Here is a 27,501-nt window from a genome sequence, read left to right as displayed (position 1 = left end):
TTGCCCAGGCTGATCTCCAACTTCTGGCCTCAAGCAAACCTCCCACGTTGGCCTCTCAAAGTGCTGGGATTACAGACAGAAGCCATTGCACCCGGCCTCGGCCTGTACTCTCATCAGTGGATTGAGGCTTGCTCAGACCCTGGGATACCGCCCTCCACCTGCATCCTCACCAACCTCAAGCAGTAGGACAATGGTTCCTGCTGCCACCCCCTGCCTGCAGAGCCCTTACCTGGCCCACAGGTCTCCTGCATTATCAGCCCTCTAAGGCCAGGAGCAGGTTGAATTCATCCTTCTCCATAGTAAATGGAGCACCAACAATCCCTAGGAACATTATACGTTCTCTGCAGGAAACCGAGCTTCCAATCAGCCCAGGGAGTGACTTACCTTGATATTTGACTGAATCATTGGCAACCACATAGGTATCAGCTGTATAGAGAAAGACAAAAGCTTCATTATTAGTGTCCTCTATTCTCCCACAAAGCTTCGCTCATTGCAAGGGAAAACAGGCCACATTGAATCCCTTTCACATCGCGCACGGATGTGGGCCCTGCTGCAGGGCTACCCGTTATCAGCAAAATGTCTTTCTGAGGCCAAACCCCGCTGAGCCAGTGGCATTTGGAGGTTAATAAGCGCCCCATGAGTGCCTGAGATACACACTTTAGAGTAAATGACTGATTGTCTCTCGAAAGCTACCAAGCACAGGAAATTAAATGTGTATTTATTTAATTAAATCCTCACTTTCTTGAAATAGAATTTCCTCCACAGGATCTTTAGAACTGAGTGTCTGAGTGGAATGGCGACTCTATCTGCCTGTAGTCATTAAGAAAATATCTCTGGTCAGTGGATGGAACACTTAAGTGAGCGAGAAAGACCACTCCAAGATGCCTGGCTGCGATCTGGAAGGTGTAATACAGCGAGACTGAGCCGGGTGTCTGCGGAGTGTGGGAGCACACACAGCCAAGCAGCAAGTCTCTGCTGGAGAACCCTGGCCCTCTGCTGCCTCTCTGACAGGCCCTCAACCCCTCTGATGTGGTCCTTCCTGGGAGGAGGTCATAGGTGCCCTGGCCTGAGGACCTCCAGAAGCTGCTCCTTCTCTCTGCTTTGGGCCCTCCTCCGTGTTTCAGTCCTTTAAAATCTAAGTAAATATTCATGGCCTTGTGCATCCAGAAGTCGGAGACAGAATATGGCATTCCTCAAACTGTGTCCCATGGCACTCTAATTTGGAGAGCTTTTAAATGGTGGAGGGGGACTCCGATCCAATAGGTTTGGAAATGTTAGTTTCTGTATTTCAGTACTTCTCAGATCTTTAATACACCAATATGCATCATATCATTTCACTCCATATTCCTTCCAACCCTCCACTCAAATAAAGGAGTAGTGTTGTCATGGATTGAATTGTGCCCCATTAAAATCTATATTGAGGTCCTAATCTGCACTGCATCACAATGTGACCTTATTTGGAAATGGGATTGTTGAATATGTAAATTAGTTAAGATGGGGTCATACTTGAGTAGGGTGAGCCCCTAATCCAATATAACTGGTGTCCTTATAAAAAGGGGAGTTTAGACACATACACACAAACACACAGAAAGCATGCTATGTGAAGATGAAGACAGGGACCTACAAGCCAAGGAACCCCAAAGACCCAGCAAACCACCAGAAGCTAGGAGACAGGTCTGGAACAAATTCTCTCTCCAATCCCTTAAAAGAAACCAACCCTGCCGACACCTTGATCTCAGCCTTCTGGTCTCCAGAACTTCCAGGGAATACATTTCTGTTGATTGAACCACCCAGACTGTAATACCTTGGTAGTCCTGGGAAGCCAGAACAAGGGCATTCCAGGAAGCAGAGAGAAGGCATGGCGAAGCTCATTGGTGGGAGTGTGCAGAGAGTCGGGGAGGGGAGACAGTCACGTGATGCTGACATGTGAGGCTCTTAGAAAACAGCCATGAAAAACAAGTTTAGAAAAGCACAGGCCAGGCCTTCACACCCTTAGCCCACCAGATGGCCCTAAATGCCAAATTAGGGGATCTGAATTTTATTCCAAATTCAATACAACTTCCAAAGAGGGGATGCTCTATTCACCATGAGCAGAACAGTGCTCCAGACAGATCACTGTGGCAGCAGCCTGCAGATTAGGGTGAAGAAGGAGGCAGGGAATGGAGGCAAGAGCCACTGTGGAGGTTGCCTCAATGGTCCAGAGAAGACCAGGGACAGTTTCTGGGGATGGGGAAGGATTCCGCCTGCAGAGATAAATCTTGAGGATCTGAGGATGAGTCTGCTCTTTCAAGTGAGGAAAAGGTCAAAGAAGAGGTAGAGGTTTCTAACCTGGGCAAACTGGGGGACACTGATGTAATGAACAAAACCAAAGAAGAAGGAGAGCTTTTTGGGATGGGGGACAGTATGTGAATGACCTCAGAGTTCAAAGTTAGTCATAGCCATAAGCTGCTGGTTTCATTGAATTCATCACATTTTCTTTAAAATGAACTTGGTGAAGTGATAAGCTGCATTTCTCTCCCTGTTTTTGTTCCCAAGGCTAAATCTGGCTGTTGTTTGACTTTTAACATTCTGTTGATGTATATAATTCGTTAATTTGACTTCTATTGACATTTACTCCTAAACATTCCTAAACGTAGTGTTTCTGTTGCAGCTAGCTAACACTTGGTCTCTAACATGAATACTGTGTTTATCAATGGAGTATGGTGTGTATCAGAAAATGTAATGAGACTAAAGCTGAAAATATCAGAAGATGCCACCCTCTCCATGCCTCCCCCCTCCCCCAACCCTCATAACAAAACTGTGGGATTACAAAGATTGGTACCAGATAAGGCTGTGCCCTCTGACCCTTGCTAGGACTGGCTCCTCTAGACATTCTGAATGGAAAAAAATATTTATCTAGTCTAACTGTCTCCCCCTATAATTTCTGCACAGCAAAAAGCAAGCCCTGGAGGGTCCTGATGCTACAGACTTTGTTGACCTTTGACTATTTAATACAGAAGTTGGCCCATACGCCTCTTGATATTTGGGAAAACCCAAACTAACCTCCTGTTAAGAATTGTGAGGGACTTGAGAAGAGTAGGGTCAGGGAGTACTGAGTACCCTGTCCCTGGGTGGATACCTTTCCCAGTGCTGCCACTGTGGCTAAGCGTCCATGTGAAGCAAGCAAGGGGAATAGTGATGTTGGTCTAAAAGGGTTTTTATTATTTCCCCATTGATGTAATCTATGACCATGTGATTCTAAAATATACCTGCAAGGGACCTTCAGGTTTGTGATTTGCAAATCACGTGACTAAAGGTATCCAGTTAAAGCTCATCATTATTGATGACATTATATAACCCAGCCATCATCCTATTTCAGAAATGTTAATTTGACTTATTGAATAACTTTCATTTTCATTCTCTTTTGCTAGTGGTTCCTACAAATCTGTCAGTAAGAATTAGATGTGATTTATTTTGGGCTCTGCAATGTTATGATGGAGTAAAGTTGGTTGGGCTTTTTTTTCTCCCCCCTCTTCAGAAACAATATCTTGAAAACTGAAGGACATTTAAAAAATAGGTTTTCACAAGAATAAAAGTGATACCCTTCCTCTTATCTTGGTTCATGCTACAGAACAAATGGAAGACTTCCTGCCTGGTTGGACTGTACTCATTTCAATCCTGCTTATTCCAGCCCTCAAAATTAAAATTGGTGATGAAACTTTCTCTTTCAGCCAAGATGGAGTAACAAAGACCAGATTTACCCTCCTGCCTGGAACAACTAAAAATCCAGACAAACTATAAAAAACAATGTTTTTCAGGTATTGAGCATCAAGAAATGCAGGACAGAGATCACTGAGGGAAAGGAAACAAACCAGGTGAGTCCTGCAGGTATTCCAGCTCACTGCCTAGAGAGTTTTCAGGCAGTAGCACTGGCAGCAGGAATGCAGGTGGAGCCTGGCAGTCTTCCTGAGTGAGGAGAGGTAGCCAGGAGCCCTGGGAGGTCAAAGTGACTACAGTTTTCAAGGTAGAGTACTGGACAGGAGAGATCTACAGAGAGAGAGACAACTCCAAAGATCTGAAAAGGGATCCCCCTGAGTCTTCAGCTGAGTGCTGACCAGTACATGCAAGTTATAAAAACTACCCAACACTGGAGAAAAAACGACCCGAAAATCTTAGAAGGAAAAAAATCCCCTGGTGATTATATAGGGCCAAGAATATTTTGTGTTCCTATTAGTCAGAGTGGAAAAATCTTATAACTCATAGAACATCATGAGAGTACTGATAAGGATAGTGGTGTACAGCAGCAGCAGTGAAGAACTACGTGCCCTACAAAAATTGCTGCTCTGATCAATACCTAACAAAGCTTAAATGTTAGCCTCAGAAGGATAAAGATATTTGTAAGTTATGTAACTATGTCACAGAATACAGCTTAAGAATATTTTATATGAATATAAAAATATCCATCACCCAAGAAAGTCAAATTAACAATGTCAAGAATACAATAAAAAAATTACCAGGCATGCTAAGAAACAACAACAACAAAAGAAACACACGAATGAGGAGAAAAATCCATTAACAGAAAATAAAACAAAAATGACACAGATAACAGAACTAATAGACAAGGACATTAAAACAGTTATGATACCTATATTCAATATGGTCAAGAAGGTAGAAGAAAGATTGGGCATGTTGAGTAGAGGCACTGAATAAAATATTTGAAGAAACAATGGCTGATATTTTTCCAAATCTAATGAAAATTAGAAATCCAGAGATTCAAGAAGCTCACCAAACCCAAGCACCAGAAATATGAAGAAAACTCTACCAAGGCATAGCATCATCAAATTGCTTAACCATAGTGGCAAAGACAACAGAGGAAAAAAGACATATCACATACAGACAAAAAAGATAAGAATGACAGATTTCTTGTTGGAAACAATATAAGCAAAAAGACAATGGAGGAGCAATATCTTTAAAGTATTGAAAAAAAAAAAAAAACCTCCGAAACCATCCATCTAGAATTCAATACCCAGTGAAACTGTCTTTCAAAATTGAAAGCAAAATAAAGCTTCTGAAACATACAAAACCTAAAACAATTAATCACCAGCTGACCTGCACAGGAGACTTTACAGAAAATCCTTTGGGCAGAAGGAAAGATGAAAGATGAATGTTTAGATCTATAGAATGAAATGAAGAGCACTAAAATGGCAAATATAAATATGGCAATTATAGCAAATATAACTGAACATAAAACTTATTTAAAATCTCTTTAAGAGATAGTCAACTGTTTAAAGCAAAAATAATAATGTATGATTTGCTTTATAAAATATATAGAAAATGTATGACAATAATAGCACAAAGTCAGGAGGTGGGAAATGGAGGTATATTATTGTACAGTTCTTATACAATATATGAGGTGGTATAATATTCCTTGAAGGCAGACTGTGATTAAAAATATATACTATAAACTCTGAATCAACCACTAACACAACAACAAAGACATACAGCTAAAAGATAATTTAAAAACACACTTCTAAACAACTTAAGGGGCAAAGAAGAAACCAAACTGGAAATTAACATTTTGATCTGAATGGAAATGAGAATCTCTCAAAATCTGGGGGAAAGCAGCTAAAACAGTATTGAAAGGAAATTTAGAGCACTAAATGCTGATGTTTGAAAAGAAGGAAGTTCTCAAGTTAATTATCTTAGTTGCCATCTCAGTTTGTCTTAATTAGACAAAGAAAAGGAAATTATATCCAAAATTTAATCATAAAAACCTTAATCCAAAAGAAGGCACAAAAAGAGAGGACAGGAGACAAAGAACAGATGTGAAATATAGAAAACAAGCAGTAAGATAATAGATTTAAACCCAACAACATCACAAAACACATTAAATGAAAATGATCTAAAAACCTCAATCAAAAGGAAGAGACTGTCAGATTGCATTTTTTTTAAAAGCAACATCCAACTTTATGCTGCTTATAAGAAATGCAGTTTAAATACAAAAACATAGATAGGTTAAAAGTAAAAAGATGAAAAAATATGTACCATCCTATCATTAGTCAAAAGAAAGCTGGACTGTTTTATTAGTAAATATTACCAAAGATGGATAATATTTAGTAATTTGATATAGCAAAAGTCAACACTGTTCAAGTGCAGTGGTGCAATAATACATATATAGTAAATGGTACATATTTAAAACACCCAGTTTGATAAGTCTTGACTTACATTATGCCATGCACCACAATCAAGATAACGAACATATCTATCACCTCCAAGTTTTTTCAGCCTGAGCACGGTGGCTTATGTCTGTCATCCCAGCACTTTGGGAGGCCAAGGTGGGCAGATCCCTTGAGGTCAGGAGTTCAAGACCAGCCTGGCCAACACGGTGAAACCCCGTCTCTACTAAAAATACAAAAATTAGCTGGGCATGGCGGTGGGCACCTGTGGTCCCAGGTACTCAGGAGACTGAAGCACGAGAATTGCTTGAACCCGGGAGGCAGAGGTGGTGGCAAGCCAAGATCGCACCACTGCACTCCAGCCTGGGTGACAGAGCAAGACCTGATCTCAAAAACAAACAAACAAACAAACAAACAAAACTAAACTAAACTAAAAATATTACCAAAGATGAAGAGGGACATTTTATAATTTCAATTCATTAGGAAAATATAGCAATCCTAAAGACTTATAAGCCTAATAACAGAGCTTCATAATACATTAAGCAAAAATAAATCCACATTCAGAGATATTTCAATACCCCTTTCTCAATAATTGATAGAATAAGTTGACAGACATAACAAGAAGGACATAGAAGACTTGAGCAATACAATCAAAAACTTTGAACTAACTTACTTAGGAAACTCCAAGCAACAACAGCAGAAGACACATTCTTTATGAAGATACACAATATTCTGGGCCATAAAGCAAGTCTCAATAATTTAAAATGAATCAAATTATATAAAGTATATTCTCTGATACATTAGAACTACAAATCCATAACAGAAAAATCTCTGGAAATCTTTAAATATTTGGAAGTAAAACAATATAGTTCTAAATAATCAATGCCAGAAAGAAAGCAAAAGAGAAGTTAGAAAGTATTTTGAACTGAATAAAAATGAGAACACAACATGCCAAATTGTTGGATGCAGCTAAACCAGTGCTTAGAGGAAAATTTATAGCACTAATCACTTATATTAGAAAAGAAAAGTCTCAAATCATTGTGCTCTACCTCAGCCTCCCAAGTAGCTAGAACTACAGGCATGCGCTACCATACCCAGCTAATTAAAAAAATCTTTTTTTTGCAGGGTAGAGACTGGGTCTCAATATGCTGCCAGGCTGTCCAGGCTGGTCTTGAACTCCTTGTCCCAAGCAATCCTCCCTCCTTGGCCCTCCAAAGCACTAGGATTACAGGCATGAGCCACTGTGTCCACCCCCTAACAATCTTTTTGTAGAAATTGACAAACCAATTTTAAAATTTATCTCGAACGGCAAATGACCTAGAATAGCCAAACAACTTTGAAAAAGATGAATGAATTTAGAAGGCTGACACTACCTGATTTCAATGAATATTATAAAGCTATAGTAACGCAGACAGTGTGTTATAAAAATAGACAGAGATCTGGCCGGGCATAGTGGCTCACACCTATAATCTCAGCACTTTGGGAGGCCAAGGTGGGCAGATCACCTGAGGTCAGGAGTTCGAGACCAGCCTGGCCAACATGGTGAAACCCTGTCTCTATTAAAAATACAAAAATTAGCTGGGCATGGTGGCAGGTGTCTGTAATCCCAGCTATTCAGGAGGCTGAGGCAGGAGAATCACTTGGACCTGGGAGATGGAGGTTGCAGTAAGCCAAGATTGCACCATTACACTCCAGCCTGGGTGACAGAGTGAGACTCTGTCTCAGGAAAAAAAATAAAAATAAAAATAAAGAAATAGAGATCAATGGGACAGAATCAAGAAGTCAGAAATAGAATTGTATAGTTATTTGATTTTTGACAAAAGTGCAAAGGCAATTTGACGGAGAAAGTATAGTATTTATAACAATGATGCTGGAATAACTGACTATCCATATACAAAAAAGGTACCTCAATCCACACCTCACACCATATACAAAAGTTAACTCAAAATAGATCACAGATGTAAACTAACACCCAAGTGAAAACATAGATAACACTTAGAATAAAACACAAATAAAACTCTTTATTATTTTTGGGCTAGGCAAAGATTTTTTAAAATACAACATCAAAAGCATGATTCATAAAAGAAAAAAATTGGTAAATGGTACTTCATCAAAATTAAAAATTCCAAAGACAAACCATAGAGAAAAATCTTTGCAAATCACATACCTGATAAAGGGCTTGTATCTCAAACTTCAGTAATCAGGAAAAAACCCAACCCAATAAAAAATGGGCAAATAATTTTAACAGATACTTCACCAAGCAGACATATGGACAGCAAATAAGTACATGAAAAGATGCTTAATGTCATTAGCAAACAGGAAAATGCTATTTAAAACCACAACAAGATACCAGTACACAACTCTTAGAATAATTAATATTAAAGATTGACTATGCCAAGTGTTGACAAAGATGTGGGGGAACTGGGAATGCTCATACACTGTTCATATACTGGATCTAACAGAGCACAACAGCTTTGGAAAATCGTTTGGAAAACAATTTTTTTAAAGGTAAATATACATCTGTCACATGGGCCAGACATTTTACTCCTAGGTATTTGCCCAACATACATGAAAACATATATGTACACAAAGACATCTTCATGACTCTTCATAGCAGATTTATCTGTAAAAGCCCCAAACTGGAAACCCCCTAGATGTCAAATAACTGATAAATGAATAAGGAAAATGTGGTATATTCATACAATGGACTACTACTCTGAAATAAAAAGTAATTGTCCACTGCTACATGCAATAACATGGATTAATCGCAATATAATTATTACAAGTGAAAGAAGGCAAAAAAAGTATATACTGTATGAATCCACTTAAAGAAAATTCTAGAAAGTGCAAGCTGATCTATAGTGACAGAAAGCAGGTCAGTAGTCATCTGGGGACAGGGAGATGAGTAACCCAACTGAAGGATTATAAACGGGTATGAAAAAAGTTTTGGTTGTTTTTTTGTTTGCTTTTTTTTTTTTTTTTTTTTTGAGACAAAGTCTCATCCTGTTGCCCAGGCTGGACTGCAGTGGCAAAATCTAGGCTCACTGCAACCTCCACCTTCCGGGTTAAGCGATTATCCTGCCTCAGCCTCCCGTGTAGCTGGGATTACAAGTGTGTGCCACCATGCCTGGCTGATGTTGATATTTTTAGTAGAGATGGTGTTTCACCATGTTGGCCAGGCTAGTCTTGAACTCCTGGCCTCAAGTTATCTGCCCACCTCAGCCTCCCAACGTGTTGGGATTACAGGCATAAGCCACCATGCCTGGCCTGAAAAAACTTTTGGAGGTGATGGATATGTTCATTGTCTTGATCATGGTGCATGGCATAATGTAAGTCAAGACTTACCAAACTGCACGTTTTAAATATGTACCATTTGCCATATGTATATTATTGCACCACTGCACTCCAACAGTGTTGACTTTTGCTATTATCAAGCTACATATCATATATCTAACCCATTTGAACCAATGATCTTGTTCTGTTCTGGTAACAGTCAAGTTTTCCCTGAAAATGGGCTGCTTTTCTTCAGCATAGTGTGAGTGAATGTGACAAATGTTCTTTGTTGAAGAGTGGAGTTAACCAAGGAATGAAACAGCAAGTTATAAGGTTCCAAGTTGATGCCCACTAGTGGGTGGTGATGGTGGTTGGTGACAGTGGCCAAGATAATAGAATATAGAGGTGAAAGATAAAGAAATACAAGAAGAGATACAAGGAGAGGAAGAAGGATCAGAGAGACAAAGAGGTGGAACGATAGGAAGGAAAGGAAAAAGAGGGGAGGCAGAAAGATAAATGGAGTGGGAAACCAAGTTCTCTACTGTTTCGTTTTTGTATCACACTAGTCTGTTTCTGATGAGAGGAGGGTACCCAGGGAGGGGAGATGACAAATGCTTGAATTACTTTTATACACTGTATAATGATTTAAAATAATATTATTTGAAACTAAATTAATTTGTCTTAGAGAAAGCACCAGATACCATGTCAGACAATTACAGACTATTTTCCTTGGTTTTCTGGATATGTTTTGCAAGGTAAGGTGATTTATATTAGAATAGGGTAATTTTCACATCAATATTCCCCAGTAATATTTTCAGCACTTGTGTTACCTTTTTTTTTGTTTGTTTTTTGGTAGACACAAGGTCTCACTATATTGCCCAGGCTGGTCTCAAACTTCTGGGCTCAAGCAATCCTCCTGCCTCAGCCTCCTAAAATGCTGGGACTATGGGCATGAGCCACCATGCTTGGCCTGGTCTGATAGATTTAACCCAGGTAAAGTTGGTCACAGTGGTAGACCAAGAGCAAAATTAATGCAATAACCATTTGGTAAAGGGTTGTTATAGGAGCCTGAATTCTCCAGCCCCAACTCTGAATGTTAAAACTAATTATCTTCAGAAAGTACCTTCAACATAAATCCACATTTGTTTTTAGCAGTAAGAAATGGTCTTTAAAAATCATAAGGTTTTCCTACCTTGACAAAAATGGTCGAATTGCATTCCTGCAATGCCTCCATTAAACTAATCACATGGAGACACACCATTTCTACCATCTGAAACAACAAACATGAAAGTTAATTCCATTTCCAGTGATATAGAAACCTTGCAAACTAGTTTGCAGCCGCAGAAGACCGATGTCCTGTGCCCATGAGGTCTTTCTGTGTAATGACCATAGGAGACCACTGGCAGTGGTGTTCATTCACCTCTGAAACTTCAAACCAGAAAAAGAATTTTAAAAAAGCTCCAGAGGCTTGGTAATTGTCATGCCTCCCTCATTCAACTCAGGGCTGCCAATGGAATTCAGGCATTGATCTCACTAATCTGCACTGCACTGACTCACACCAGGGGATAAATGGCCTCTGTTGCCTTCATTTCTAACTACGGAACTCTTTGGGTGTAAGAGTTCTGTATCACGCTAGTCTGTTTGAGAGGAGGGTACCCAGGGAGGGGAGATGACAAATGCTTGAATTACTTTTATACACCATATAATGATTTAAAATAATATTATTTGAAACTAAATTAATTTGTCTTAGAGAAAGCACCAGATACAAAGTCAGACAATTACAGACTATTTTCCTTGGTTTTCTGGATATCTTTTGCAAGGTAAGGGGATTTACATTAGACTAGGGTAATTTTCACATCAATGTTCCCCAGTAATATCTTGATCCTTTCTCAATCTTGATCCTTTCTACACAGTGTCTTCATCGGCAATAACTGTTTAATTCACTGCAGATCTGCTTCCGAGGCTTTATTCTCCATGGGACAATGTAGCCATGCTTACGACAGTTCAAAGACAGTAGAGGTGATGTCCCTCATCAGAAATTCCTATGGCTGGATTTTAAATATTCCAGGGAGATTTTACCAGACCGGCTTATATGGTTTAATAAAATTTTCAGAATGAATTTAATTCAAATTCTTTTGTAATATCATTTGCATAAAATTCATGTGCAACAAATTCATTTGTAACATTTAAATATGGAGAGTGATTTGGAGGAGAGGTATTTCTTGGTATCAAAAAACTAATGATAGAAGGAACATTTTTAATCTCTAGCTTAAGTGTAAGGCCTCAGTTTTGTTGTCTGTGAAATAACAGAATAGAATGTTTGATCTCCAAATTCTTCATTAGTCCTAGAATCTGTGATCCAATAAATGTAATTATTTTCCATTAACAGTCAGAACTATCCAAATGCTAAGATTTTCACATAAACTTCCTTTAAATTGAACTAAGACATCTCTCTACACATAGAATTGCCTGTATCATTTGCATCTCTAAAGAACAAAGTGCTTCACTAAAGGAAATATACCATCCCCTTTCTAATTAAGAACCAAAAGAAAATACTTCTTAGACTATTATTCTATCAATTAAAAAAAATTTCCTGAATGCCTTTTGTGGGCAGTGTAGTGTTGGGTTTCAGGGTACACTGGAATCATCATTATGGTGTCCCTCCAGGTCCCCTGCTCCTCACAAACAAGAACTCTAGTGATGGTGTCCCCATAACAAGACGCTGGTTGCAGCTTTCCCAGCTGAGAGTCCTCCTCCAATACACAGTCAGAACCAAAGGACTCCCTTGTAAATTCCTTGCATATATCCTCCAACCTTGACTCCAGGATGAATACTCCACACTGGTTCAATGAAGTGGGCTTAGGCTAGCCATACCGCAGACATTTTCCAATGAGCTCTGGAACAGCCCCTTTCTTGGCAGCCGTCTACATTCAACAGTACTGGATTTGAAGATTGGGGAGCATAGGTCCCTATAAGGCAGCTTGAAAACATGAGGCTCTTTTCAGGCTTTGAGGCCTGAGTGGAATGAACACCTGTAGTCAGTCTACTCTTAAACCACCACAAATAGATTACCCAATTGGCTAAGGTTTTTCTAAATTGCTTTGCAATCCTCAATTAATATGAATCTCACTCCTAACCCTCTGACATTATAGCATCAAACAACCCTTCAAGGTAGATATTTCATACAACATACATTTGATGTTAGGCAGAAAAAATAAAAATTGTTTTTAATATTAATAACTGTACTTGTTTGCTTTTTTAATATTTATATATCAATATAAAAGTTTTGAGATAGATATACATTGTGGAATGGCTAAATCAAGCTATTTAACATGTACATTGCCTTACGTACTTATTTTTTATGGTGAGAACATTTGAAATCTCCTCGTAGCAATTTTCAAGTATAGAATATATTGTTATTAACTGTAGTCACCACGGCGTACAATAGATCTCTTGAACTATTATTTTGTTTTTAATCAAAATGCTTATTTTTAATCAAAATGCTTATGCAAGCAGAACATCCAGCTTATAAGGTAACATATCCCCGATCCATTTATATAACCTTACAACTGAGATCTGTGAAAACAGGGAGTGTGAGGATTAGGAGTGGTGTGGACACTTTGAGATTCCATCTCAGAAGGGAAACTCGTCTGTGAACTCACCACTTTGTTATGGGCCATTAGCTGAAGGATGCTGGGTGTCACCCTACTCCAAAATTCTAGTGCTGTCAGTATCGCCGTGAAGCTGAATTCATTCTGATTTTGGAGATTTGTAGCGACGGCACTTTGCTCGCAATAAACTGTCCACAGCTGAGCAAAGATGAACGCGTGGAAGAGGGAGCACATGTGCAGCACGGAGGTCTGAAAAGGAAGAAGACGGCATCAGTGCATTGCATCCCAGCAGGCTGTGGCCCTCCACGGAGTCCTCCCCGCATGGCTTCGGTCTTGCCAGGGAGCACAGGGGAAGCACAAAGGCATAACGTTATCTCAGAGTTACAAAGTCATGATTCATCACCTTGAAACTATCTGCTGTGCTCTCTTCTCCACCAGTGGGAGTGTGCTCAGAGAACAAAGCACATTTTTGAAGAGAAGGCACCTTAATTTGCTGAAGAAATCTACCCACCCCCTTGCCCTTTAATGAAACTGACATTCCCATCCCTAAACTAGATTAGGGAGAATAATCATTCTGCCATGTTAGGATGTTTCCTCATCTGTAAAATGGGGATAATAGTAGTCTCTTCAAAGCATGGGAGTAAAGGAGGTGATATACGTGAATACACGCCCAGAAGTTCATAATCATAGCAGCAGCAGCAGAGATCCTCTCCTAGCGGAAAGCACGTGCAGAGAGAGCACCTACAACACGCCAGAGATGGCGCCAGAGGCTTTTCCTAGATCACCTCCATCACTCTCCAACCATCCCCTCGTCTATTTCACAGATGAAAATCTGAATAACAGAGAGGTTAGATACACTTGTCAAGCTCACAAAATCGCAAGTACCATAGTTAGGAATCAAACCCAGATCTGAGTAGAAATATTAGGAATCGACTGCCTAATTCCTTTTGTGAACATCATTTAGATCATTGGGATGGGTGCGCCATTTTATCACATCGTCAGCTTGCCCTGTCCCAAACCCGAGCTGTCCCCAAGGCCAATGTGACCTCCCAGAACTTGCCGAAGCTCTGTGAAGGTCCCCTGGCTCCTCGGAGCTGATTAGTACCAATGTGTCCGGTTTGCCTGCACAGGCTCATGACTGGTGCCTGCCTTAGGTCTACTTTCTTCCTTTAGCACATCATCTGTCTCTGCAATTTACAAAGTTCCCCTGTGTAGGTCATGCCAATGTGTGCTTTAGTGAGTTCCCAACTGGCCTTCTTGTTTTCATTTTGTATTTTCCTGTATCTCTAGAGATTTCAGTTGAAAAGATGGTACATGAAGAATTAGATAATGAATTTTCCTTTGTTTTGTCTCTGGTTTTAAAAACTGATCACAGAATTTTGATTATATTTCTAGCCTTTTATTTCTCTTCATTATTTTGAGACAGAAATGCCTGGGAAGCCAACTCTTGCTTGACTCCATGATTTATCTTTATAAAAGTAAGCCGAAAAACAATTTGGGGGCGGGGGGAAAGACAGTCTGGGAATCTAAACAACTTTAAATAAGACATTAGCACAAAGTTGTGTTTCTAACATCCACAGGAGGGCAAATGATAAGATGCATTTTCTTCTCAGAAGAAACATAATTGGCTGATAAGGTTTCCATTAGCAATTGCGATGCATACGGTCTTAATCTTGCAGAAATCACTTACCTTTGATTGCTCTGGAAATCCAATCAGGATAACAATAAGATGGTCTGCAACGTGGGAGCCTGCATCCAGAGGAATGGGCAGGCAGGGAGAGGAGGCATTTGGGCACACTGCATTGTGAGTGAGGGAACCCAGCAGCAGCCAGGACAACAGTCGGATATGGGAGACACACTCAATGAATTCTTTAGGTCTATTAGAAAAGAAGGAGCGTTAAAGATGATTTTATGTTTTGTGTTTCATTGGGTGCATAACAAATGCTTATTGAAGGAAGGGATTGAAAGTGTGGTCTTGCAGGCAATCACATAAAACAAAACGCCAAGGCAACTGAGTGTCAACAAAATGATGTATCTGTTTTTCTTGTTTTCCACTCTAATCCTGGATCTCAGCTTCTTGAGAAAAGAACAGCCTTTGGTGACACAGGATTACACAGCATTCTTCCACAAGCCTGACTGCCTCTCTGACTAGCTTCTCTTTCTAAACTCTTTCCACTCCTGTCTTTAGAAATTTCTTCTCTGGTGGGCCGGGCACGGTGGCTCACGCCTGTAATCCCAGTGCTTTGGGAGGCCGAGGCGGGTGGATCACCTGAGGTCACGAGTTCGAGATCAGCCTGGCCAACATGGCAAAACCCCGTCTCTACTAAAAATAGAAAAATTAGCTGGGCATGGTGGTGCATGCCTGTAATTACAGCTACTGGGGGGCTGAGGCAGGAGGATCACTTAAACCCAGGAGGCGAAGGTTGCGGTTAGCTGAGATGGTGCCACTGCACTCCAGCCTGGGCAACAGAGCAAGACTCCGTCTCAAAAAAAAAAAAAAAAAAAAGAAATTTCTTCTCTGGCATCCCCAGTAGAGGGGAGGAAAGAGATGAGGAGATATAACACAGCTGCCCATTTTCCTGCTCCCCAGTGATCTTTTCCTCCTACCCTTCTCATTCCCACTCTACACTTTTCCTCTGGACAGGAAGGCTGACCACACAAAAGGGTGGGCTCAAACCTACTCTGAGTTCCCAAGTCAACAAACCCATACATGCCTCTCTCTTCTTTAGCCTCCCTAAAAGGCAGAGCCAGGGGCTTGTACAATCTTGCACCGATTTCATCCCTGTTATAGCTTTTGTTCCAGCTACAATCTAAGCTGCTTGAAGGCAAATATATTGATATATACCTATTAATTTACTTAACTAGTTGAAATCAAGCATTAAAGTGGTAATTCTAAGCTCAAAATTTTCATTCTTCATGAAAGGACAATTGAGGTTTTTGTGGGAGGACAGGTTTATTTTTTGGCAGCATGTCAAAGAGCATTCTGGGTCAGCAAGTACGTAAGGAGATGGGATCTGATTTCCATCTTCCTAACCAAGTATATTCTGCTGTCATAAATCTTCGGTGTACTCATTAACTCTAGCTGAGCCCGAGGAAACTCAGGGGTGTCTCCTGCCTTCTTTACCCTCATTCCCGGAATAGTAAGGGTCTTACCCTTGCTGCATTGCAGAGGGGGGATGATAAAGCCAAGGCAGATAGCGGATCACAGCTTTGTTATCTCTGTGGTTGCCCCGTGAGATGTCCATGGCTGCAATCTGGGCCAGCCCCACTTTGAGATGTCCCCCAAAGGTATCTTCATGCAGAGGCTGGGAACATGTCTTCATGTGGCTCTACAAAACCGAATGGTATTTTGTAACTCTGGCAGACATCTGGATTCATTCCAGGCCATTCTTTGAAAAGAAGAGGTTGTCATTTCCACCCCTCTTATCGCCACTCTGAGCAAATAACCTGCTTAAACTTCTTCAGAGCCTTCCCATTGTTCTTAGGATAAAAGGAGGGAAAGTTCCCTAGCCTACAAAGCCAGAAAGATCCAGCTACTGAGAACTTACCCCTTCTGCCTGCAGCTCCAGCTGTGTTGGCTCTCTGTGTTCCCTCCTGCTGCTATTCCCTTTGTCTGGAATGCCATTCCCACCTCTCTTCACCTAATTGTTCAGATTTTAGCTCAAGTGTCACTTCCTCTGGGAAGCCTTCCCTGACCTCCCTGGCCAGGTCCGTGCTGCTTTCTACCTCTTTTTCATAGCAATTGTGAGAGACACATTTTTACTGTAGTTTGTGTGAAATGTTCATTAAATTTGGCCTCCACTACCAGACTATAAATTAAATGAGAGCAGCTACTGTGTCCGCTTTTGCTCATCACAGCATCCCCAATGCCTAGAACAGTGCCATGACATTACAGGTGCTCATACATATTTGTTGAATTAATTTAGAAAGATTTCTTTGCTCAGTGTGAGCTCAGTGGGAAGGGCACTGAACTAGGCATTGAGACCTAGGTTCTAGACCCAGGTCTGTCCTAGCTAGTCCCATGGCCTTAGATAAGCCACTTGCCACTTGATCCTTCTGATTTGTTTCCCAATATGTAAAATCAGAGGGTGAGATTATGTCTGTATTTCCAACCTTTTGATGATCCTGGTTCCTACTTACTATTTTTCGAAAGCATCTGCAAAACAACCTACACATGTTTAGGTAATAATTGTTTCCTCTTCTTTGTACATCAAAGTCATTTAAGTATGGGTATTCAGATTCAGCAAGCAGTAACCAGCACAGGAGCAAACGACAGGGGAGCTCATTAAGAAATGACTGGGTTTACATATCGTGAGATATTCTCAGTTTACATTTTGATTCTACTTTCTGCCTGGGATTTGCAAATCTATCACTGTACCAAAAACCACTTTGATCGTCTGAGCAGAGCCAGAGAACAGTTCAGTGATTAAGGGACGATATTTTTGGCTGATGAACTTCTGGGATCACTAGCTCCTAATTATCAAAAAGGAATCATCTAGCGCCAGATTGCAATTTGGCTGCTCCTTGGACCATGTTTGGATTCTCTTCTGCCCTCTGTCTAGGGCCTTCCTCAGATCTCTCAAACTATTCATCTTTTAGCTCCCTAGTTGAATCACAGCAGGAAAGTGGACCTGCATCAGCAATTCATTCCACCCTGCAAAAACTCAATAATCTCAACAATTTCACTGGGATTTTGTCCATATGCAAATTAAATTTTGTTCTATCCCCTTTCATCAAGGATTTTAAGAAAATAGCTTCAATGGAGCAAAAAATAATACATGGTGTTTGTTTGCATAACATGCTACAGTTTATGAAAGTCTCTTCACGTACATTATTTTTTATCAAACCCTCGTAACAGTCAGGCAAGGTACAGATGATTAGATTCGTTCCTCAAATGAGGAAACTGATGCTCAAGGTAATTAAATGATACTATGTGGTAAAAAGAGAATGAATTGAGAGTCACAAGAATCTTGGGTTCAACCTTGACTTTACCACTTAGTAGTGTGACTTGAGCAAGTACTACACCATCCCAAGCCTCAGTTTCTCCATTTGTAAAATGGGGATAGTATCTTAACAGAAGTATTGTGAGAAGTGAATATATGGCAAAAGTAAAGCTATGCATGTGGCTGATGCCATGTGAATGTCCTTTCCCTTCCTCTTTTCCTCTTTGCAAAGCTGGACCCTGGCTCTTTGATCCCCCAAGACAGGGGCTCATTCAACAGTGCCACGGCTGCCTCCCCAGGTAGCGATAAGTTCCCTATGGTCTGCTTAATTCTCTCAAAGCATCTCTGTTTTGTGAACCTGAGGGATGAGCAGGTGGCGGTCATCTCACCTTCAGTTTGGTCAGCGTGTGCATGTCTGCCATGAAATCCAGCACTTCGTTGATGTACTGCCTCACACACTCCATCGCTGCAGTCCCACACTGAAACACAAGGACACAGCTGGGTCACACCTTCATTTTTGCCCTGACTCCAATGATTGCCTCACTCTGGTTTCACGTTGTTTACTAAGGAGTCGTTTTACTTTCTGGATTTCTGACTCACTCCATTACTCTCAGCTTGGTCTGTGACTGTCTGCCCAGCATTTGGACAAAAATTGATAGAAGGTTTGTGGCAGAGAACAAAGAAACAGGAGAGGCCTATGGGAGATGGGGCTAAATGCTTTTATCCACTGGGTAATTGAACTGATTTTGTGTGCGTGTGTGCTTGTTTTTAAACTGCTTTGTATGCAAAGATTCAGCCTATGTCATGCCATTAGTATCAGAGTCTTTAGGACATCATTCATCCCAAAACATAGCAACACATTCTCATTCTAGGCAACTCTTAGCTACACATAAAATACGTGCCACCAAATTCTACCACCAGAATCTTTAATCTATTTTCTGTCAAAAAAGTACATAAACAAGCATCGTGTTTGCTGAAAGAGTCAAAAATTCTCATGCTAGTCAAGTCGCTTGCAAATTAACTTCTTATACACAGTAGGTACACTACTAAATAGATACATGTATTACTGTCAAGTTCTTGCTGGGCGATAAATAAAAGAAAGAAATGAAATGGTCATCTTCCCCACATGCTTGAAGCGTGTTTGAAAAGTTTTGAAGGAAAAGAAAGCAAGTTTGTGTTTTAGGTCGTTAAATGACATTGGCCTGCTCTCCCTGAGAATGCAGTGAATTTAGGATTATAAGCAAAGCAAAGGAAAATGAACAAGCAGGCTGCTATATCAAAGCGATATGAGAGAAACCACACATCAGGCCGGGTATCATGTGGATCAAACGAGGCAGGCTTTGAAGCCAGATGAATACTACGCTAAAGGCCTTCCTCGGCTTTCTTTAGGAAAATCTGGAACATTATAGACTTAACTAGCTCACCCAGTGGCTCTCATTTTCCCATATTCATGTAAATCTGCGCGGTACTGAACTATATCACCTTCTCTCTCTTCTAGAATGTTACGCTTGTCAGTTCTTCTGACAGGATAACAAACAGCAAAATAAGGTCATTGGCAGTCTGTCAGAGTGTTTTCCAAGCATTTCGTACGTTCCAAAGTTTTCTTCTTTTAATTTAAATCAAGTGAAGGAATTATAAAAGGTTATTGTGTTCCTGCTTTTGGAATATTAATCCTTTCGTGCAAGAAAGGATTTCCCCACGATTTATTCCATTTTCTCTGACCTTTCACATGTCATGCAAATAGGACTGGAGACTCTGTTCTTGAATTTCTTGAAAGGGATTTGTTTCTTTCATAGGCAATATTTTATAGCATTTCAACTAGGCAAATGTCACTGAAAATAATTACTAGGAGCATTATTCAATATTTGTCTTTTAAGTTTGAATCTCAAAAAATGAGAGCAAGGAATTTACTACCACCAAGTCACTTTTGTTTTAGAGACAACCAGCTACATCTAATAAAAGCCTTAAAATTCACTGTATGGTCAAGAGAATCTTAGTGAGCCATATATACTTAGGAAACAAAACATATAATTTCCAATCCCTCCTCCTTTTTTTCTACTTTGCAAAGCTTAAGAACAACCTTAGGTGTGTTACTTAAGCAACAAAACAGAAGAAGTCAAGCTCCATTTGTTTCAGAAGAGCTACATTTATTTCATAGGAAAACTAACGATTAAAAAGTTGAAAATATTCAAAACTCAAACTCACAAATTGAAGCAAATCATAGCTAATTCTTCCTCAAAACTAATATTTGATTTTAAAGTTACATTTCTTAGATTATAAAAGCAACACATGTTTAATATAGGAAATTGGGAAAATACAGATCATTAAAATTAAAATTGAAATCACCATAATCCTAATTCCTGTCCTCCACCTCTGGGAAAACTACTGTTAATATTTCCTTCCAAGTTTTTTTTAATTTTTCTAATGTATATAACATACACACATACATATATAATGTTTACAAGATTGAGATAACATTTTTCTAACTTGCTTTTTAATTAAATACATCATAAGCATTTTTCAATTAATTAAATATTATTTGAAACTTTGATTTGGTAGGTACATAATAGTCTTATCTTATGGATGCAACTTATTTTATTTAAACAATACCCTGATGATGTTAGACATTTACTTTGTTTCCATATTTCTGCTATTTTAAATGATGCTTTAGTAAACATACTTAATATAAAACATGTGCATATTTATTTTCTCCGACATATTCCTAAAGGAAGATTGTCAAACTGCCCTCCAGCAAGGTTGGTTTTACTACCACTAGTGGCTTACAAGAATGCTTGTTTCATTTTACCATCAATAAGTCTAATCATTGAGGTGGATCTGCTGGGGAGGGAAAAATGGGGAGATATTAGTCAAAAGGTCCAAGGCTTCAATTATGCAAAGTGAGTAAGTCCTAGAGATTTACTGAGCAACGGAGTCCCTAGAGTTAGAAATATTGCATTACATACTTAGAAATTTCTTAAGAAGGTAGATCTTATGTAAAGTGCTCTCATTGCTAATGACAAACAAACAAAAAAACAAATAGGGCAGGAAGAAACTGTTGGAGATTATGGATATGTTCATGGCATAGATCACGGTAGTAGTTTCATGAATGTATAATCATTTCCAAACTCATCAAGTCACATACATTAAAGATATGCAGCTTCCTGTATGTCCTTCATGCCCTGATGAATTGTGTGTGGTTTTTTTTTTTTTTTTGAGACAGAAAAGTCTGCTGATTGGCTAGCCGATTTTAATTTTTATATTTTAAAATACTTTTATACTTCATATTAACTTACAACTCATTGATTGCTATCAGAGTAAAAGGTTTATTTTTAATGGCTTATTGGTCATCAGAAAGGGACCTATATGTTGCTTTTCTGTTGTTGGAATGTTTGTCTTTTAATTACTGATTTCAATAACCTTTTTATTATTAGGGACATTATTTTTTTAGCTATGGCATAGGTAGCAAATATTGAGTTTTAAAGAATTAAACAATAAAGGAAACAGCGAGCATGCAGCAGAGACTGGCTAGCCACTCCCCAGGTCTGTCTTCTTCCTTGGCCCACAACTAGACCACATTTCCCATCATCCCTTGCAGTTGGATGTGGTCATGTGACTGAGTTCTAGCCAATGGAATGTGAGTAGGAAAAAAAACCACACACTTTTAGACTTGGCCTGTGAAAACCCCATGGGCCATATTCTCTTCCCTTTCCCCAACCACAATCAAGCTGATTGCAGTGGACTGCACATAATGGAAGAAACCTGATCCCCGAGTATGCACGTGGAAATCCCCCTTTCCCTATAATCAGGATACCCATTTAAACTTCATATGAGCAAACAATAAACTTTCATAAGTCGTTGAGAATTGGGATTTTTGTCTCGTAGAACCTTGTATTACATTATCAAGAACCCTTAAAAAAAAAAACATAGTTTAGTCATTCTATTCCCAGAAATCTATTATAAAGAAATGGTCTGAAGTATGGACAAAGATTTAAGCACAAAGATGTTCTTTGCATATTAGTTACAATAGAAAAATATAGAAAATAACTAAAATATCAAAAAATAGGCAATGTTTGTTAATATTTTTAATAGATAACATTTTCACAGCATTTACTATGTCTGGCTCCTTGCTAATATGCTTTGCATGCATTATCTCGTTCAATCCTCAAACTATATGTTAAACCCTGTTATATCCCATTTGACAGATGTTACAAATCAAAGAATTATAGGTTAAAATACGTCCAAAAAGTCACATAGCTAGTAAATGGCAGGCCTCAAACCCTGATGTAAGTCTAAAGCCTACATTCTTAACTACTATTCTATGAAATATAAGTATGTAGACAATGAATTTGGTCAGGACTTACTCCAGGTACAGAGGCTATCATCTGCTTGCTCAGGATTGTTGACTCAGCTAGTTTGGTTCCAGCATCTGCACAAATAAACTAATAAAAAAGTGAAAGGATAATTATTTTTAAGGGTATCTGGACATTAATAAGTAATTTATCATTTTATTAACTTGGCTTAAATTAATTAGTGTTTATTTTCATGACGATCTGCCTTGGATAGATCAGATTTGCTAATCATGATGGTTCATTCCTATCAGAAACTCAGAATCACAGTACTAAAATTAACACACAGAGTCTTACTTTACCCAGACTGTTAAGTGGCACTGAAATGGTGCATTCAATCAAGGAAAAAATAAAAGATGTCAGCATTGTCAGATTTATTGTGAAGTCATTCTATTTATTGTTTAGTACTTCTTGACGGTTACTGTAAGCACATTTCATACAGTTTCATGATTTCTATTATCATATCATATATTTAGAAAGAAACCAGAAAAACAATCAACCTCAGAGTGAGTATTCTACCTGTTTCTTCCCCACAGGGGACCTTCAGCATCTCATCTTCCTGCCCCTATTCATCCACATGTATCCTTTGTGCTGATAAAGACCCCCACTCCTTCCCTGGGGCCCCAGAGGACTTTTCACACACTTCCATTGTAACAGTCACCACGTCAGACTGCAGTGACTTATGAGTCCATTTCTCAACCTGCTGTGAGCTCTTCAAGAGCACAGGCTTGATGCACCTCATCCCCAGCACTAGCTTGGTGCCGGACACCTCAGAGGGGCTCAGTGAGAGTTTACAAAGCAAATCCATTAGCCAGTTATGACTTGAGATCATTACAAGAATGGATTTGCCAGATTTCAATTTAATTTGCTTCATTACAGATTTTGACAGGTGTTTCTCACTTAATGCAGCACTCAACTATTTATTAATAGTCTTAGGAAAAAAAGTTAACCATGAAGTAGAGTTGGCTATGAGCAATTAGCTCTTGTTCAATTTATATTTCCTGCCCTCTGGCCAGTAGCCTTAACAACTTTGGGATCTGAAACTGCTGCTGTGCAGAGTTCAGAAGTTTCAGCACCAGTCGCTCCGCCTTCTCATTCATTCTGTTCTCATACTGGAAGGCACAGGGAAGCTGAATGGGTCACCAGGCTCGGTCCCTGTCACACTAGAGAGAAGTAATAACAACTAGGATCACAGAGTAAATCTCTAGGAGGCCTGATAAGGAGCCATGGAACAAAGGAACAGAAACCAGCATATTATCGGGCTAGTCAGGGGTTTAAATGTAAGCATTATTAACAGGTAGTAGGTTTTGGCTAACTGGGCACACCTCTAAGCCAAAGGCCTCCTGAGGCCAAGGAACCCTTAGAACCTCAGGGCCAAGAGCTGGTGTTCAAGTGTGGGAGGGGTGTCCTCTATGGAAAGCACGTAAGTGTATGTAACTGAGTGGGGGCAAGAGGGCACCAGCAGAGCTGTCCCCAAGAGCTGTGTGACAGGAGTGGACACAGATCTCCACATTAACATTCTGTCATTTCCATTTGCCTCAAATACAGTTACAGAAAACTAAAGAATCTATTTAGCCATTAACTCTGAATCTGGCATAGAAGGGGACAACTGGTAACATCCTGGGAACACCTAGCGTCTTCTATGATCTTATCCAGGTTTGCTATGTCTGCTCACCTAACTTAAGCTTATTTCTAACGTAAGGAAAAGTAAATAAATCAGGTTTTAGAAAATGTAAAGCCTTTAACTCCAGCCAAAACCTATAAGTAAAAAAATGAAACCTGAAATATTTGATAGACATACACAGTGAACAGAAGGAACACTCCCAACCCAGTCTCCTGGTAGAGATTGCATGTTTTCCCATAAAATTCATTTTAAAAAGCTATCTAGGCTAGGTGTGGTGGCTCACGCTTGTAATCTCAGCACTTTGGGAGGCTGAGGTGGAAATTAGCCAGGTGTGGTGGCACATGCCTGTAACCCAGCTAGCTACTCAGGAGGCTGAGGCAGGAGAAGAATCGCTTGAACCTGGGAGGCAGAGGTTGCAGTGAGCCGAGATGGCACCACTGCACTCCAGCCTGGGCAGCAGAGTGAGATTCTGCTTCAAATAAATAAATAAATAGCTATCTAAGTCTTCAGTCTAAGACAAACAACCTATAATTGAGTTCTAAAACCTCTGTGAGGACATCAGCATTAATTTTAATTAAGTTCTTTACATCAGAAATGATATTGCATAGCTAAGAGAGGCCACAGGGGAGACAGAGCCATATCTACTATGCGAGGTAAGGGGCTCACTTAGAGCTGTCTCTTTAAGGATGGTTTAAAGTCCTAGACCCCACTTAAGTATGTTTGCATGGCCTGGATGGGCCCTTGAGGTCCAGATAAGGTTTGTGAAGAAGTAAAATTTTAAATGTCTGTATCTCCCTTCAGCAGATCACTTTCTCACCTACAATACTCAGCAAAGTGCAATGCAGAGCATAATGTAAGCACATTTCAGCATGGTTAGCAATCACACAGCATCAAGATCTGAGGTTGGATCCAACTGTCTGATTTATGAGAACGCTTACTAGTCAGAATTAATCAAAAATCACCCTAAAAGTAAAGGAGGTACACAGAGAATCTGGCATATTAAAGGAAATAAAAGTGCATAAGCCTCAGAAATCATCTATTTTTTTATCCATGCACTGTCATCCAGCATATTTTTACATCAGATGCACAACTAAAACTTTAATAAACCTTTCTGTCTTTGTTTTCTATGGCTGCCAACCATAAACTGAAAAAAAATCTATTATGATGTTATAGAGCTGCTCAAAATATAATCATATATAACAAGAATCAGAGAAGGAAATGATGATTGCTGTCGAAGGAAGAGTTCTGTACTTTGAGGGAAATCGGGCACTGAAATACGCATTACCCCATGAATACAAAAGAAACATGATATCTATTATGTGTCATTACTAACTTCATTATCAAAATGATACCCAAAATAATGTCTTCACCTCTCATCTCAGAGTGATCACATTGTTACTAACTCAACTAATATTAATAACCCCATTCAATGATAACTCTGTGAATTAAATACAACAGCTGTTCCTCCACCAGTTCTCTGTCCTCCAGCCCACAACGAACATATCTTTAAAAGAAAACCTTTCTTCAACAATATGATCTCTCATAACTTCAATATGCAGGTATACCCCACAGACTGGGAGTGGTACATGCAAATTAGCAGAATATCTACTTTTTTTTTTTTTTTTTTTTTTTTTGAGATGGAATCTCGCTCTGTCGCCAGGCTGGAGTGCAGTCGCACGATCTCGGCTCACTGCAACCTCTGTGTCCCGGGCTCAAGCGATTCTCCTGCCTCAGCCTCCCGAGTAGCTGGAAATACAGGCAGATGCCACCACATCCAGCTAATTTTTGTATTTTTAGTAGAGACGGGGTTTCACCATGTTAGCCAGGATGGTCTCGATCTCTTGACTTCGTGATCCGCCTGCCTCAGCCTCCCAAAGTGTTGGGATTACAGGCGTGAGGCACCACACCCTGTCGAATATCTACTCTTGACACATAATAGGAGCTAAGGAAATTCTTTCTGATTTGAACTTAAACAGTCTTTATGGTGGGAGTTATCACTTATTATGAAAACTCTCCTGTAATCCATCTTGAGAACAATTATAATAACCTATTACACATAAAATATCCACAGCAAACCAGCAAAAGAGAAAATATTGGAAACAAAAAGCAAAAATGTCAATAGATCTGAATTAAAATAATGTGCTAGTGCATCTGTCCAAAATGCAAAAGGAGAACTATGCCCTGGGGATCAACAATTTGGACTCTGAAATGACATTTTTCTATTCAGCAAATTATTTCCTATCTCCACATCTCTTTTTCATTAAAAAGAAAAAATCCACCTGAACATTTAAGGCCACCCAGCTTCACATGTAAATTCACACATAAACTTTACATATGTAAACTTCATATGTAAAAAAACTTTATACGTAAACAACAGTGGTCATGGCTAGACAACCACAATAGAGGAGGCTGGGGAATTCCCCATGATGCCAGGCCTCCAGGGAGAACTTCTAGGAATTAAAAAACAGATTGGTACCAGTTACTGTCTTGACATGTTTAAAACTTGGGTGATCCCACATTTCTTGGACAAGCATTCTATTTGTTCTTTTAGGGGCCTCTCTTACTGCCAGAGTATTTGGCAACACAAAGGTATGGTCTATCTATGAGAAGAATAGAAATGGTTCCATCTTAGTGAGCTCATCTATCTACTGTTATTAATTAGAAAAGTAGTAGAGGAAATATCAGCAGTTCCCTATGGGGTGAAAGAATGAACGGGAAATGCAATGTTGGAGCAACAGACTCTGTTTTCAGCATGGGGACCAGTGTCATTCGTGATGGATTACCTAGGGAGTTTTTCCTTCTGGTTACTGATTTTTTTTTACGTTTCCAAATTGCATTTTCAGTTAACTAAACCCACCCTCACTGGGTGGCCTTCAGATGATGGTCACTGATATACATAAAGAAAGTCACTGTCTGCTCCTGGCAGATCATCTGTCCCTGATGTAAGCCTGGTTGTCCAAGTGCCAGGAGGTGACAATGCCCAAAGGTAAAGGGGAAATGTTTCCTCTGACTCCAGCCTAGATCTTTGGCCTAAAAGAAGCTTCCAGAGAGTAGGCTGTCATTTCCACTATTCTACAGAGAACACCTGGAGGACCCAGGCAGTCAAGGGCAAGAAAAAAAGCAACTGAGAAACCCTAGAAAGAGGCACTAGGCCAGGCGCAGTGGCTCACGCCTGTAATCCCAGCACTTTGGGAGGCCAAGGCAGGCAGATCACGAGGTCAGGAGTTTGAGACCAGCCTGACCAACATGGTGAAACCCCATCTCTACTAAAAATACAAAAATTAGCTGGGTGTGGTGGTGCGTGCCTGTAGTCCCAGCTACTCAGGAGGCTGAGACAGGAGAATCACTTGAATCCAGGAGGTGGAGGTTGCAGTGAGCTGAGATTGCACCATTGCACTCCAGCCTGGGTGACAGAGCAAGCCTCCATTTCAAAAAAAAAGAGGAACTACTCACAAGAGAAACAACGTTTCTCCTCATCCCATCTGATATGGTTTGGCTATGTCCCCACACAAATCTCACCTTGAATTGTAATAATCCCCATGTGTCAAG

The 27,501-nt window shown here is 39.8% G+C and overlaps 1 protein-coding gene across 18 annotated transcripts in view; it reads right to left on the bottom strand.

The window, feature by feature from the left end:
• UNC79 (unc-79 homolog, NALCN channel complex subunit) overlaps positions 1-27,501 on the bottom strand; it is a 310,032-nt gene that overhangs the window by 2,816 nt on the left and 279,715 nt on the right. For all 18 annotated transcript variants that reach the window (XM_055097973.2, XM_063596389.1, XM_008958226.5 and 15 more), the window contains 7 exons: positions 22,344-22,421; positions 18,372-18,461; positions 16,193-16,368; positions 14,730-14,916; positions 13,091-13,288; positions 10,621-10,698; positions 385-426 (listed from right to left, as the gene is read on the bottom strand). In XM_055097973.2, the coding sequence (XP_054953948.1) occupies positions 385-426; positions 10,621-10,698; positions 13,091-13,288; positions 14,730-14,916; positions 16,193-16,368; positions 18,372-18,461; positions 22,344-22,421 (849 nt within the window). The remainder of the gene's footprint in view (positions 1-384; positions 427-10,620; positions 10,699-13,090; positions 13,289-14,729; positions 14,917-16,192; positions 16,369-18,371; positions 18,462-22,343; positions 22,422-27,501) is intronic.

This window comes from Pan paniscus, chromosome 15, assembly GCF_029289425.2.
Source record: "Pan paniscus chromosome 15, NHGRI_mPanPan1-v2.0_pri, whole genome shotgun sequence".
Taxonomy (NCBI): Eukaryota; Metazoa; Chordata; class Mammalia; order Primates; family Hominidae; genus Pan; species Pan paniscus.
Note: the sequence above shows the minus strand (reverse complement) of the source record. Positions and strands in the feature narration are given on the sequence as shown.